The following is a 15158-nucleotide window of genomic DNA, read 5'->3' as shown; positions in this document are numbered from 1 at the left end:
TTTTTTTTTTCTTTTAGAGAGAAAAGTCTCGACGAGTCCAGCAAAATCCCAGCTGGATGCCGAAAGCTCCAGGAGGAGAAGCTTTGCCGCCTTGCACTCCAGCTGTTTCTTTGCAGCATCCATTTGTGCAGAAAAATTAGATTAATGAGGGTTTCCTGTAAGCGCCCTGGTCCCTCCCCCATTTCTCCCCAATTTTTTTTTTTAAAAAAAGAAGTTCGGTTGAACAACCAAGTTTGAAGAGCAGCCTGGCTGATTAAGGAGTCTCCGCTACTCAGTAAGAGAATACAGACTAACAAGAGTTGAAAGGGACCTCGGAGGTCTTCTAGTCCAACCCCCTGTTCGAGCAAGAGATCCTGGGCCATTTCAATCAATCAATCAATCAATCAATCCAATCAATCAATCAGAATAGATCTTTTAAGAGTTGCCAACGGAAATGTTTTAAGAAGACAAAGTACAAAGTACAGTACAAAGCAACCGAATACAAGAATTTATTGACTTATTTATTTTACAAAAAAAAGTAGAACATGATCGCATCAAATGGGGCACACACAGAGACAAAAACGGCAGTACCCCCAAAATAAACACCCTGAATGTTTGGAAAACTGGATTATTGATGTTTTATTTTCTTAAAAATTATTTTAAGATCTTTACTACCGCCTTCTTGGGCTTCACACATCGGAAGGTGTTATACGCACTGGTTGCCCCTTTTGACGGGGGGCCTGAAAAAAGGGGGGGGGAAACAGAAAAAAAAAGAGGGCTGTTAGTTGCCAAACTATAAATGCAAGGAAAGCTGTGTTTGTGCGTGTGTTTGTGCACACCCACGCTGCAAGTTTTTGCAAAGCTGGGGAAAAGGGGTGTCTGTGTGTGTCACTGCTTTCCCAGGCGTGAATTGGGAAGCCTGCCCACCCACCCACCCCCTTCCTGTACGAAAAGCAACCCTGAGACTTGTAAAGGGGAAACACACCCAGAGGCCATCTAGTCTGACCCGCCCTCCTCCCGAATTGAGAACGGCACACATGTTCTACGTGTCCAGCCTCCTCCGGGAAGGTGTCCCCGCCGGGTCACGCAGGAAGAGATCCAGGCGAGGGGCGGGGCCTTAGACGTACTCTCTCGTTGTTGTGGCTGTCGAAGGTTGTGACTGGCGGTAATATTGCTGCCCCCGCCTGTCCTCCGCTTTGGGGCAGGAGCAGGAGAGGAAACTGCCCCCCAGGATGAGCAAACTGCCAGCCAGCCAGCCGACGAACAGAGCGGGTCCGAATTCGTACCTGGAAGAAACCGCCTCTGTTAAGAACAGAACCAGGTTCTAACCGGGATCTGACCAACGCTGGTTTGTTACCCCATGAATTGGATGGCCTGTTTTGACTTCTGGGAAAGCTAATTGGGTTGCAGCGGAGATGAACTAGACTTGCCGCTCACTTAGTGACCGTTCAAAGTTACAAGGGCACTGCAAAAGGAAGCTGATGATCGTTTTTCACACTTACGGCCGTTGCAGCCGTGTGATTAAAATTCGGACGCTGGGCAACTGACTCGTACTTACAACGGTTGCAGCGTCCCCTTGGGGTCACGCGGATCCCCTTTTGTGACCTTCTGACAAGCAGAGTCAATGGGGGAAGCCGGATTCACTTAACAACCGTCTGTCTCACTTAACAACTGCGGGGATTTCACTTGGCAACCGCAGCCAGAAAGGTCATAAAATGGGGTAAACTCAGTGAACCCGTGTCTCACTTAACCACTAAAATTTGGGGCTCTATCGTAGTCGTAAGCCGAGGACTACCTGCGTCGGCTTCCAATTCCTCTGGTTTTTCAGAGCTAACGTGCTCTTGAAAATGGAAGCTCCACTCGGGGGAAGCAAAAGGGCAGAATTTGGGCTGTTTCCCCCCCCCCCCAAACCAGCCTTAATTCCCCTGTCGTTCTGCCGACAGCGGAGGCCTCCGGGAAAGGCATTATGAGATTTTTTGAGATGGAGAAAATACTTTTTTTTTCACAGCCCTGTTATTTTAAAAAGGAAGAAGAAGAAGAAGAAGAAGAAGAAGAAGAAGAAGAAGAAGAAGAAGAAGAAGAAGAAGAAGAAGAAGAAGAAGAAGAAGAAGAAGAAGAAGAAGAAAGCTCGGGGCACTGAAATTCCGAATAAGGAGTGGGTAGAAAAGGCAATCCAGACGGAGGCCCCAAATGGCGCCTCTACTCACTTGGCATTCAGGGGGGTGGCAGGGTTGAAGAAATCGTAGGTCACACGTGACGCGTACCACGAAACAGCCCCGGCTGTGCACAGCCCTGCAAGAGAAAAAAGATAAAAGTGTGTTGGGGGTGGGGGGCAATCCTCCCTTTCTCCCTTTTCTCTTCTTCCTTCCTTCCTTCCTTCCTTCCTTCCTTCCTTCCTTCCTTCCTTCCTTCTCTCCTTCCCATCCTTTTCTCTCCTTCCTTTCTTCCCTCCCTTCTCTCTTCTCTCTTTCCTTCCTTCCTTCCCTCCCTCCCTTTCTTCTCTCTCCTTCCTTCCTTCCTTCCTTCCTTCCTTCCTTCCTTCCTTCCTTCCTTCCTTCCCTCCCTCCCTTCTCTCTCTTTTCTCTCTTTCCTTCCTTCCCTCCCTCCCTCCCTTTTCTCTTACCATCCAGCAGCACAATTCCTTCCAACACTCCCACAAGTGTTGGAAGTGTTCCCTGTTTCACCCCCACCCCTGACCAGAATGTGGATGTAGGTCCCTCCCTCCTGGAAAGAATTCCATAATATCTTTATTCTGGCCCTCGACCAGCACAGGGTGAAACCTGAGATCGACAGACAATGCCTTTTCCTGTCCTTCCTCACTCCCTTTCCCCCCCTCTTCCTTTCATTCCCTCTTTCTTTTTCTCCTTCCTTCCCTTCCCTTCCCCTCTTTCAGCCTCTTTCTCTCTCTGTCTTTTTGGTTTCCTGTCCTTATTTCTTCCTCCAATTAATTTTCAGGCTAGGTGTGTTTTTTTTTGTTTTTAAATAAATGTTTCCCTTACCGGCCAGGATGAAAAGGACGCCTCCCAAGACGGCGATCCAGCTTTTCGCCACGGGATTCTGGTCTCCCACTTTGGTACACTTCATGCCGACCACGCTGACCACCGTCCCCACGAAGCCCAGCAGTATGGAGACCACCATCAGGGCCCGAGACGTCTGGATGTGAACTGCCAAGGCAAGGTAGCATTGGGTCACGTGCAGAGTGGAAAAGCAGCGAGAACGTGCGGGGTGGGCGGGAAGGGCAGTCAGTGCAGGTGGTCCTTCACTTATGACCACAAGGAAGGGAGCCCCAAAATTTCCGTCGCTTCCAAGCGAGACAGCTGTTAAGGCAGCTTTGCCCGTTTTACAGCCTCCATTGCCGCCGTTGTTAAGTGAATCGCTGCACTTGTTAAGTTAGCCACACGGTCGATAAGCGAATCAGGCTTCCCCCCCTCTTGGCTTTGCTGGTCGTGAGGTCGTAAAAGGGGGCATCACATGACCCCGGGACGCCGCAAAACCGTCGTAAACACGAGTCAGTTGCCGAGCGACTGAATTCGGATCACGTGGGCGATGCTGCGACGGTCGTAAGCATGAATAACGGTCATACGTTATGCATCCCAAGGCGACCAGAAGTTTGGTAAAAAAAAATGAAAATGAACAACTAAGGGACATCCCTCCACAATACAATTTTTCAAGGATTATCCTGGGGAATTTTACGTTCTTAAAGACACCCACGCCTGGGGTTTAATTTGAAAAAAATCCCAAATTTTTCCAAAAGAGTAAAGAAGACCACCAGATAATTTTTTTCATCCTGGCAACCCAACCAGGATGGAGAAACCCCCCCCCCCCCAAACCTCTCCGAAACCATCATCACATTTATTTTGGCAAAAAGTGGCAGGGATCCACGCCCGGCTCCCACCCGGGACACTCCTTCTGCACGCCGCTCCCTCGACCGGCACATCCTCGCCCAACCGGGCAGGACCGAAGTCAAGAGAAAATAAATTCTTCAAGGAAAAAAAGAGAGGGAGAGAGGGAAAGAAAAAAAAATCCAGGTCGGGAAGCCTGGAATCGCAGCCTTTGGAGCTGAGCAGAAAATCCAAATATTCTCACCGTCGCCCAACAAGCAGCGGGAGACAGATTTTGAAGAGGCGAAAGTTTCACGCGCGTCGGAGGTCCGTTCCCACGAGCCGGGTTAAAAAAGAAGAACGGGTCGGGAAGCCTGAAAGACTGAAGCCGAGCCCCCAAATCCAAATTTTCCCGCCCCGTCGCCCCGGAAAAGTTTCACGCGTGGCGGAGCTCCGTTTCCCAAGACCCGGGTTTTTTAAAAAAGAGGAAAAAAAGCAGAAATGCCCCATTCCCGGGGAAGCAAAGCAAAGCGAGAGATCTGCGCCCCACCACACCCCACTTTCCCCTGGCCCTTCCCCAGCCACGGGTGCTTTTGGCAGTGATGGTGGGGGGGGGGGCAAGCGCGCCTCTGAGCGCGTCCAGAGCGCCTCCACACACACACACACACACACACACACACACACACACAGCCACGCACGCACCGTCCAGCGAGAGCAGCGACTCGTGGAGCTTGCACTGCACCTGCCCGGTGCTTTGCGCGGCGCAGCTCATCCAGAGCCCCTCGAAGAGACCCACGGCCGTGATGATGGCGTCCCCCGCGTACGAGCTCTGCTTCCACTGGGGCAGCGCCGAGGCGCAGATGGCGCCCGCCCAGCCGGCCAGCGCCAAGAAGTAGCCGCTCAGCTGCAGCCCCGCGCTGGCCATCCTCGAGCCCCACTGCCGCCGGCGCCTCGCCTCGCCTGGCCCGGCCGCGGGAGGAGCCCGCCCGCCTCCCTCCCTGCTCGGGGCGGGAGCTGGACAAGCGCCAGCCATGGGGGACCACGGGGAGAGCCAGAGGTGGGCGCCGGGCGGCAGCCCGGGGAACAGGAGCGTTTGGATGCGCTCGGGGTGTCCCCCGGGAGACTCTCGCCAGGATGGGAGACCACGGGTGAGCGCCGTGTCTTAACCTTCTATTGTGTGTGTGCATATACTAGATGTATGTATCTGTGTGTGCGCTATCTCATACCATAATAATACTATACTATAATTAATGTGTGTCTATCCACCGTGATCCACCACCACCACCCCGGACCTCCAAACCTGGGTTTGTTGGCTCACAAATCAAAGCAAGCCAGGTTTGCAAGGACAAAAGCCTGGAAATCTGGCAGTAAAGATCATCGCCAACGCAAGCCGAACGTAGCATCCAACTTGGCCCTGGATCGCTGGTGCACGAAGGCATCCTGAAGACCTGATCTGCTGGAACACACTCCCCCCCCCTCGTGCACGCACACACACACAAACACACCCCTTTTTTTCTGGCTCTGCTGGCAGAGAGAACATGAGCAAGCATGCTAATCAGGTTAAAACCTTTGCATTTTGATGCAAGGCGAGCTTTGTGTCCGAAGCTTTGTGTGGGCTGCTTTGCCATTTCGCCTGGAATCCAAGTGGGTTGCGTTTGTCAACAAAAAAAGGCATTGACACACACCAGGCAAGAATGTGTGCAACTTTTTTGGGTTGTTTTTTTGTTTTGTTTTGTGTGTGTGTGTGGCATTTTGTAAAAGATGCTTTGAGTTTCTTTAAGAAAATAGAGCATCCTTGTCTGTTTAAATAATTACGAGTGTCCGTTCAACGGAAGCCATCGTGGGATATAATCCTCCATTAATTGATAGCTAATCAATTATTATTATTGATTGGTGCTGCAGACCACTGAACAGCTGAAGAATCTTTTTGTCTTTTCCGCTATTTTTAGTTCTAAATAAAGTCCAGAAAATCCCATTTTTTGGAGAGGGAAAAATGTTCAAACATCTACAGAGAGAGACTCCTAAACGGGAACTGAGACGTTAATAATGTATTTTTCCAATTATTGGATGTTATACAGGTAGTCCTCGACTTGGAATTCATTTAGTGGCAGTTCAAAGTTCAAACAATTCTTTTAGGGACGCTGCCACTGAAAAAAGTGACTTGCATTAAGTTTTTCACACTTAACGTGATCCAAATTCAGAAGCTTGGCGACTGACTCGTATTTACGATGGTCGCAATGTCCCCCGGGGTCACGTGATCTCCTTTTGTGACTTTCTGACAATCAAAATCAGACGAGGTTCGCTTCACAATTGTGTGACTAACTTAACAAATGCAACGATCTGCTTAACAACAGAGGTTCAGAAAAATTGTAAAACAGGGCCAGAACATACCTAACCGAGGTTTCCCCTTAGCAACATAAATTTTGGGCAAATGTGATTGCTAAGTCAAGGATTACCCACGCTTCATTTAGAAACCGTTCGCTTAACGACCACGCCCTGCACTGATTCACTTAACAACAGCGGCAAAGGGAGTTTATGAAACTCCATCTGACGTTTTGGACAGGAACAGACAGCCTTCAAGGGCCGCCCCAGAAACGCTTCCCTGTGATAGTCTAGGGGAAGGGGGGAGGCGCGTGAATTCCTTTGGAATTCTGGGAACGGTCGTAACCTGAGAAGCAGCTGACCAGCTCACAAGCAGATTTAAGGTGAAATCGAGAAGTTGAGCGTGACCGGATTGTTAATGAGAACGGTTAAATATTTGCAAGTCAGAGATGGGTGACAATTGCGCACGAGGGAAGGAGGAATTGGTCATTCCAGGATTTAGTAATTTTTTTTCCCTCCCTCTCCAACGGGGGCAAATGCCTCCACTAGCCAGCTTCACCCACCCTGGTTTGTTTGAAAAAACAAACACAAGCCAGCATGAACAGGCTAAATGATAAACCACGGTTTGCTAGGCATGGCTATAGGATGTCCTGCCCCACACGATGACAGAGAAACTCCAGTTGAAAAGCGAGACGGTAAAACCAGGCATAGGGCTTAATCAATGCCCGCTTGCCGATGGGCAAGAGGCGGGGATGATGGGAGACGTAGTCCAAGGACAGGCAGTAAGTCACCAATTGCTCACTGTTACTTCTGGAGGAGACCAAGCTCTGTCCGATTTGCTGCCAAGGAAAACTGCCAAGTTTGGGGAACTTTTATCATTCTCTTCCGCAAGCCCTGGCCAGGCTGGGAATGATGGGAGCTGGAGTAGTGTCCTAGGTCGGGACGTTACAGCCAGTTTTTCTAGAAAAATGAGAATTTTTCCATGATTCTTTTTGCCGTGTTTCCCTCCCTCCTTGACAAGAAAACCTCCTGTCTTGCTAAATCAATTAAATAAAGCCCAATTGTTTCCCTTTTCCAGTTTTTTGTGGGTCTGTCTTTTTGTAGGCTGATCACAAACCAGGCTATTTTCTCAAGCATTTTAATCTTTCGATGAAGTGCACGCCTTAAATATACCTTGTCTTTCCTTTCTTTAATTAAATTTTCCTTCTCTCTCCGGTTTCAAATTGTCAAAATATCCTATCAGCATTAAGAGAGTTCAAAGGCAACTCAAGCAAAGAGCGTTGCAAAAAAAAAAAAAAAGGCATGTACAATGAGTCCTCGGCTTACGGCTGCGAGGGAGACCGGAATCGAAGTGAGAAATTTCTTAAGTGAGTTTTGTCTTGTTTTACAACAGTTGTTCAGTGAATCGCTGCGGTTGTTAAATCAGTCACACGGTTGTTAAGTCAATCCGGCTTCCCCCGTGGACTTGGCTTGTCAGAAGGACGCCACCGGGAGACGCTGTGACCGTCATAAGTACGAGTCAGTTGCCAAGCCTCTCAATTTGAATCACGTGATCCCGGGAGTCTGCAATCGTTGTCAATAGGAGCACTTGACTTCTGATCCTGGCTGCAACGGTCGTAAGTTTGAAACACCGGTCCTAGGTCCAATTTTTTAGTGCCATTGTAACTTTGAACGGTCACTAGGTTGAGGATTACTAAGCGACACAAACAGCCTTGTCTCCCGGAGATGGAAAACTTTTATCCGAAGCAGTATGAGGATTCCTCCCTTGGGGCAGGGGGATGGACTAGAGGACCTCCAAGATCCCCTGTGACTTTGCGAGAATCGTCATTCAAGGAATGGGGAAAGGGGGTACCCCGATATCTCCTGCCTATATTCTGGGAGCTGTTTATAGTCAAATTTTTTTTTCTCTCTCTCTCTTGCCCCGGAGACCAATAATCCACACCCCAGTCTTTCGGTGCCTCCAAATCATGTTGTTTGAACCAGATGTTGAGCTATAGTTCATCTTTCTTTTCAGCCTCTTTGGGGGGCGTTTTGGTCTCTTCCGGGCTCGGTCCCGTTTCGGGGGGGAACTTGGTTTCTTCGGTTTTGAAGAGCATCCGAACCAAGTCATCGGCTTGTATTCTCTCCTGGGGGGGAAGGGGGGGGGGGAAGAGAGAAAAAGGGGTGCGTGTTTTGACTAATTACAGCTGGAAACCGTAACTTTGCAACCCCTGGATTTCCGTTCCCAGAATTCCCGAGCCAGCATCCATTTTGACAGCCCTGCGAGGGCTCCAGCCTTTGTAACCGTAAGCAAATTTTTGAGGTGCAGGGATGGCAGCTATTTTGACTTTTTTGACCGGCCCTGGGTCCAAAGAGGCGGCGCACTCACCCGTTCGCTGTGGCGGGGGTCCAGCGTAAACCACAAGGCGATGGCGCAGCGCTGGCCCTTTGTGACGGCTTTCACGCCATGAGGGTTTTCTGATCCGGCCGAGAAGCCCACCGCCCGGCCACAGTGGGGTCTCACCTCTGCCTGAAGAGAAAATTGGGGTATGGGGGGAGCATGGGGATCCCCAAAGCACTTAAGTGTGTAATCCTCATTTCTCCTCCCTCCCCAAATCCATCATGGCCCCCTCAGTTGCTGGCTCCCAACAGATGCCGTTTAATGACCTTTGAACGGTCATTCAACGAAACGGTCGTACGTTGAGGACTAAGTGTCAAAGCGGGATGCAAAGGATAAATAAAAAAACTTAAGGGCTGAACCCCACAACTGGAAACGCAGAACATGCTTACCGTCACTGTGGTGGCATCCAACTCGGTAAAATAAAACTCTCCTCCTTCGAAATTGCCGTTTAAATAAAGGATGGCGCTGGAAAGCGATAAAGAGCTTTTCTTTACTGGGAGATTAAACCCCAAGGAGCAAAAAAAAAATCAACTTTATCGACCAGATCCTAAAAGGAGAAGCAGCTGTCTCTTCAGAGTGGTCTTCAAGGGTAGCCCCATGTCAAGGGCTCCGAAGTGGTCTATTTTATTTAGTCTCTTCTCTCCCCTCTCTGGATCTGTCAGCCCTTCGAGGTAGGCCAGATCAGGAAAGAGATTCCATGAGAAATGTTGCAAATCTGCTGTATTCATCTGTAGAAGGGGTGTCCAACTGTGACAATTTAAAACCTGTGGACCTCAAATCCCAGAATTCCCCAGGCTTCTGCAGTAGGGGAGGATGGGCTCTTTAGATGCCCAGCCAAACTCACCTGTAGTCCCGAAAGGTGTACGCGGGGGGCTCCTTGAGGCACACCATGGCCTCGGCGTTGAGGATGCAGTTGTCCACATGCACAGGGTGGCTGGGATCCGTTCGGTCCACCTGCTTATCTAGGGGAGAGACAGGAAGATCACTTTTGATCTCCCCCCCCCCCACAAAAAAAACCGGGCATCCTGGGAGTTACGGATCCAACCCACCTAGCTGGGTTGGGAGGGGGAGTCCAAACTCCTCCCCGTTGGGTTGAAAAACAGAAAGCTGAGACGCTGCAAGTTTCTAGTCCTCAAGGCAAGCTGGAAATTCGTGCTCTGCGAAAGCCGAACGAGGAAAAACTTCGGGGTGGGTGGGTGGAATTCTTACCCCTCCTTTCTACTCTCCCAGCCTTTGTGTCTTTCTGGTCTTCACACACACACACACACACACACACACACACACACACACACACACACACACAGAGTCTACCTGCTTACCTTCGATGGCCATCCGGCACACCAGGTGAGAATACGAGAAATGCAGAGGCACATCCAAGCGGAAATAGGACTCCATCACGCGACGGACTTTCTCCGTGGCATTGTAGTAGAGGTAGGCGCTCTGCATGGGGACTCGGCCTTCTTGCCCCAGCTGTGGGCGAGACCCGCACCCGGGGTCAGCCCAAATTCAAAACCAGGATCTCCCACCGTCGGGAGCCACGCTCGGATTTAGGCATCAGTTTAAAAATCCCCCGAGGTTTTTTTTTTTAAAAAAAAGAAGTTGCCTTCCACAAGCTTGGGACCTGTCTTTCGAAAGGCTGGGGGTCGGACTAGAAGACCTCTGAAGGGCCCTATGTTTCCAGAGAACAGCTCACCAATCCCAGAGGTTTGCTCTCTCGGAGAGTTACCTTCAGGGCTTTGAGGACCGTCACCCCATAGAAGGTCTCGCTGGGCGTGTGGGGTGAAGTTTTGCCGCTGTAACCGTCCCCCGCCGAAGCCGCTGCCTGCAATTCAAATATCAAATATAACGCAGATAAAATTTGTTCCGACTGGGAAAAGAAAATCCCAGTTCCGCGACCGAAGGAAAACTCCAAACTTTTGCTTGGACCCATTTATTTAAAAGATAAAAATGCCAAAAGGAAAAATAAAGTGGGACAAAGGAGGAATTTTTAAGTTCACTTTGGCTCTTTACCCAGGCAGAGAATTGCAACGCTGCCATCTAGTGGCCAAAACAAATCCCCACAGGTAGCACGCAGAAGTCTTAACAAGGGGAGGCTTAAAGGGATTACAAAACCCATGGTGCGTTACTCACATTCGTGAGCCTTTGCAAGGTCTGGCACTCTTCTTCGGAGAGGAGTCCGTCCACCACCACACGCTGGGATCCGTTCAGGACCTTGGAGCTCATGCTCACCTTGAGGCCATCGTACAGCAATGGACCCCCTAAGGATTGGCGGGAAATAAAAATACAAAAATACAAATTTAATTTAATTTAATAATTTAATTTGTATACCGCCCTTCTCCCGAAGGACTCAGGGCGGTGAACAGGGCAAATGAAAAAGCAGCTGAAGTTTGGGGCTCAGCTTTGCTCGTAATGGATTCTCTCCCCCCCCCATTTTTGGCTTCCTGAATCTCCCAAGACCCCAATTTTCGGGCCTCACCTTCCCGTACGAGTTTACTCATGTCGGAAGATTCCTTTGTTTTCCCCTCCACCAGATGTTCGATCTCCTTCATGAGATTACCGATCTCCTCTGAGATCCGAGCCGCCGTCTCGCGTTCAACCCTGCGGAGTTAAGAGTGGAGATTTTGAAAACGGGCATTTGCTTCCAGTTTTAAGGTTAAAAAAAGGCACCCTGGGGGAGCCACGGATTCACTCAGCGACTGCAGTGCTCGCTTAACAAGAAAAAAGAAAAAAAGAGTGCTATTCTGCCCGGGGCAGATTCATGGAGCTATTGGCGGACACAACTATGAAAAGATCAGCCATTACGATTACTTCCGGTCAGAAAGCCGGAGGAGAAAAAGGAGAAGCAGAGAAGGGACAACATGTCTTAACTAACTTTTGTTTTTCCTGAAGCCTTCTGGGAATCACTTCTTCTGGGGTCCACGTGTCCTTCAAAACAAAATAAGGACAGTAAAAAAAACAGCCACGCCATTCTGGACAAAACAATGGTCCAGTCCAATGTTTCTCAACTTTAGCAATTTTAAGATGGATGGACTTTAACTCCCAGAATCCCCCAGCCAGCATCCAATGCTGGGAGTTGAAGTCCACCCGTCTGATAGCCTAAATTTGAACCTTGCATTTTCTCAAAATGTTCCTCTTTCCTTTGCATTTCAAGTTCAATCTCGCTGGTCTTAAGTCACTATCAAAAATGGCTATTTTAGAGCCTCAGGGCACTGCATAACAACGCAAACAAAGCAAATGGAGGCAACCCGCTTAAACTTGCTTAACCAATTTTCAGGAAAATATAGCTTTTGCTTACCGGATCGATGAAAGGAATCCCGAAGGTGTCATATGCAAAAAATAGCAATTCCTTCTCTAAAAGACTGCGCCGGCGATAAGTCTGGACTTTCTACAGCAGAAAAAAGCACGAAAAATAACCGCGTAGTTCAGCGTCAGCCGAGATCTGGAAGATACCCATGGCCATCTCTCTCTTCCATTGGGTGTGGGGGCCCTCCCTTCCTGCTAAAGGCCCCCTTTCAAGCCTGGGGGGCGGGGGAGAAAACCTGCCTCTCTGGGCCCGATGTGCTGGGCCAGGTGCTCCCCCAGCATGGCTGCGTAATAAGCCACGTTTTGCTTCATCACGTCGTCGTTTGGGAAAAAGAGCAGGTAGGTTTTCGCACATTCGACGGCCTTCCCGTAGTTGCCACCTGCAATGGAGAATTAGGGGAAAACTGGAACATTATCAAAATAGCCGGACCATGCATGAACATTACTGCTTTGATTGAGCCAGCATTGATGGTTTAATGAGCGAGGACGGATTTGCTCTTATCCTGAGGCCGGCTTGATTTTCCCCGCTGCATCTGACAGACAATGGCTTTTCAGCTGCAGGAGCTGGGAGTCCACAACCCCATCGTCCACAGCCTCTGCTGCCGAAATATTCTCACTTCCCCGGCAGCTTTGGAAACAATTCCAAATATCCCGCTGAAAAACCGCTGCAGAAGAAACCAACATGCCCAGCGAAACTCAGTTTAAAGGCAGCCCCCTTCCCTGAGAGACCCCCTCCCCACCTGAAAGACGAAGTGGAGTGCAATTAACGCCCACCCCCTTTCTGTCCCCACATACTGTTGTAATATGCAAACTGCAGATAGTTGAAATGAGACGGGAGGAAATCTTCATGGGGTTTCTCCTGACCGGCTTCCTGCGCCAGCTCATTCACACAGCCTTGCCTGCAGCTCAACACTTGGGCGTAATGATCTGCCATATTAAAATAGGAGGACAAACATATTTCGGGATGTGCTAAAGAGAGCCTCCATGTCCAGCAGCAGAATATCTGATAACCAATTTTCTGAAAATCTTTGCAGGGTTGACCACGTCGGGCATCCCGGATACCCTGTCTTCTTCCACCCAGATCCCACTGTTTCCCGCCCAGGCTTATGGGACTTCTTGTCCTCCTTTTTCCCTGCGCTCACCGATAAAGGCTTGATAGAAATCGGCATTGTATTCGAGGTAGTTGTAACCGTCATAGTCATACGGCTCTTCGCAGAGGGCCCGGCACTCGGCGTCCGCTACCCAGTACTCGTTCAGCGCCTTCTCCAGGTGCAAAATGGCTGCCTGAGGGTTCTCCTCTGTGTAGTAACTTACACCGAGTTGGAAATCTTGCTAGAGAGAGAATCGGAGAAGGCACAGCCGGCTTTAAGCTCCAGGAAAGCAAAACAGGACCGTTTTAGCATCTCCAGCTATTAATTCTGTTATAAATAGTCCTTGAGTACTTGTAATATCACTGGAGGTTTTCAAGCAGAGACTGGACAGCCACTTGTCTGAAACGGCCTAAGGTCTCCTGCTTGAGAAGGGGGCTGGACTAGATGACCTCCGAGGTCCCTTCCAGCTCTATTCTCTGTCCGATTCCTAACAGTATGGTGACATTTAATCATAAATGTAATCAAAACTAAAAACTTAAATTGAATAAAGACATGCCCTCTACGATTCTTTTTCCTCTCTTTTTCTGCAGTTCCGCAGTTCAATTTTTTCTTAAAAAAAAAATCAATGCGTTGCGTTCTCACCATGTGGGGCTTAGCCTCCAAATCGATAAAATCCTTGTCTTCGACACCAACCATCATCTGGTAATAAGCCAGGTTCTGCCGCATCTCGGCGTGGTCTGGATTGGCCGAGAAAAAAGTCTGGGCAGCTGCCACGGCCTTGCTCAGCTTGTTGATCTGACGAAGAACAGAAATTCAGATTTTTTTGGGCGGGGGGGCCCTCTGCCCCCCAAAATTTCCAAGAGTGCCACTGCATTCGGCTAACGGTAACAAGAAGGAGCGAGTTATTAAATGAAACAACCGCCCGGCTGGTTGTCTTTTGGGGAGATCAAAACTCAGCCATCAGTTTGGGCTCTCTAAAAAGTTACAGATGGCCCTGAGACTTATAGACCGCTTCACGAGTGCTTTACAGCCCCTTTCTAGAGAGTCAGGGAAAAGAGGAAGGGAAGTAGAGGGAGGGAAGAAAATTAAGGAATAAAGGGGAGAGGAGGAGGAGAGAGGAAGGCAGAGGAGAGAAGGATGGAAAATGGAAAAAGAGAGAGAGTTAGGAAAAAAAGAAAGAAAAGAGAGAAGGGAGGAAGGGTATGATGGATGCAAAGGAAAATAAACATGAATGGGAAGAAAGGAAAGAAAAAGAGAAAGTGGAAAGAAAGGGGGGGGGGTTGAGCATGAGTTTTGACCTGAAACTTTCCATCTGGGCATTTACAGCCCCCCCCCCCAACTCCAAACCAGTCAAGGCCCAGAGAAGGGGAGCGCAGGGCGGGCGGCGCCGAGACCCTGCGGAGCGGATGCGGCGGTGCGAGCGGAGAGCGCGCAGCCCCCTCGACCGACGTGGCACCGGGCCCCTCCCACCAGGAGAGCCGAGCAGCCGGCGCCTCCCCCACCCCAAAAGGGTTGCAACCCCCCCCCCCGGTCTCCGATTGCGCGCTTCCTCGCTTCGGATTGGCATGCGAAGGGGCAGCGCAGCAGAGGAAAGAGCGGCGGGGAGGGCAGAGGAAAAACACGCCAAGGAGCTTCCCGCGGGGCAGAGGCGGTGCCAACCGGGGGGGGGAGACCCTCCCCGGCCCCCAGCCCCCTCCCCCTGCGCACCTTGAAATAAGCCACTTGCAGGTAGTTGTAGGGGCTGCGCTTGCGGAACTCCAGCTGCACCTCCTCGCCCAGCTGGTAGCGAGACGGGCCGTCGGGCAGGCAGCGGCGGAGGCAGGCTGCGCGGCGGAGCAGCTGCCGGAAGAAGCGCAGGTCGCCCAGCGGGCGGCGCGGTGCCTGCGCGGGATCCTCGGCCGAGTGGTTGGCGGCGCAGCCCGAGCGGCAGCCGGCCAGGCGCTCCCGGTGCGCCACCCGCGCCCGCAGCGCCCGCTCCATCTGCAGGACGACCCCGGGCCAGTCCCCGCGGCCGTACGCCTCGGCCCCGGCCGCCAGCAGCTCGTCGGCCGGGCGCAGCTGCTCCGCGGAGCGCGATCCCTCGGCCGGGCTCAGGATCGCCCGCAAAAGCAGCGCAAGCAGCAGCCGCAGCATCTCCGCGGGAGAAGAAGGGCGCGCGACGCCCGGCAGGGCTGGAGGCTGGAGCTCCGCCCACTCGGCCACGCCCCGCTCGCCCGCCCCGCCCCCTCTCTCAGCACCACGTGGCCGAGGGAACCTCCGCAG

At 50.9% G+C, this 15158-nt stretch overlaps 2 protein-coding genes and 1 long non-coding RNA gene across 3 annotated transcripts; 1 reads left to right on the top strand and 2 right to left on the bottom strand.

The window, feature by feature from the left end:
* Positions 1–591: 591 nt before the first annotated feature.
* CLDN19 (claudin 19) lies at positions 592–4725 on the bottom strand (the record flags this gene model as incomplete). The annotated part of the gene is made up of 5 exons (XM_083375459.1): positions 592–719; positions 1107–1265; positions 2187–2271; positions 2979–3143; positions 4503–4725. 5 exons carry the CDS (start codon positions 4723–4725, stop codon positions 686–688), a joined length of 666 nt encoding a protein of 221 aa, XP_083231585.1. The 3' UTR covers positions 592–685.
* Positions 1374–8080, top strand: LOC310647893. Its single transcript, XR_014493976.1, has 3 exons — positions 1374–2134; positions 2986–3156; positions 7516–8080. It is a non-coding gene; the product is annotated as an uncharacterized lncRNA (long non-coding RNA).
* On the bottom strand, positions 7245–15140 carry P3H1 (prolyl 3-hydroxylase 1). Its single transcript, XM_083375430.1, has 15 exons — positions 14604–15140; positions 13539–13691; positions 12948–13137; positions 12601–12732; positions 12042–12185; positions 11798–11883; positions 11375–11427; positions 10979–11100; positions 10633–10760; positions 10229–10324; positions 9822–9972; positions 9347–9464; positions 8892–8967; positions 8491–8631; positions 7245–8248 (listed from the first exon to the last, which is right to left on the bottom strand). Exons 1-15 carry the CDS (start codon positions 15027–15029, stop codon positions 8114–8116), a joined length of 2151 nt encoding a protein of 716 aa, XP_083231556.1. The 5' UTR covers positions 15030–15140; the 3' UTR covers positions 7245–8113.
* Positions 15141–15158: the final 18 nt, after the last annotated feature.

This window comes from Vipera ursinii, assembly GCF_947247035.1.
Source record: "Vipera ursinii genome assembly, chromosome: 17".
Classification (NCBI taxonomy): domain Eukaryota; kingdom Metazoa; phylum Chordata; class Lepidosauria; order Squamata; family Viperidae; genus Vipera; species Vipera ursinii.
This window is presented reverse-complemented; position numbering and strand designations above follow the sequence as displayed.

What these genes read in the sequence shown, in the direction of transcription:
- P3H1 (XM_083375430.1), bottom strand. Translation starts at nt 15,029, where the DNA reads ATGCTGCGGCTGCTGCTTGCGCTGCTTTTGCGGGCGATCCTGAGCCCG. An exon ending in GAGTAAACTCGTACGGGAAG is followed by an intron (nt 10,761 to 10,978) that starts GTGAGGCCCGAA and finishes GCCAATCCTTAG; the next exon opens with GGGGTCCATTGCTGTACGAT. An exon ending in TGGATGCCACCACAGTGACG is followed by an intron (nt 8,632 to 8,891) that starts GTAAGCATGTTC and finishes TTTTCTCTTCAG; the next exon opens with GCAGAGGTGAGACCCCACTG.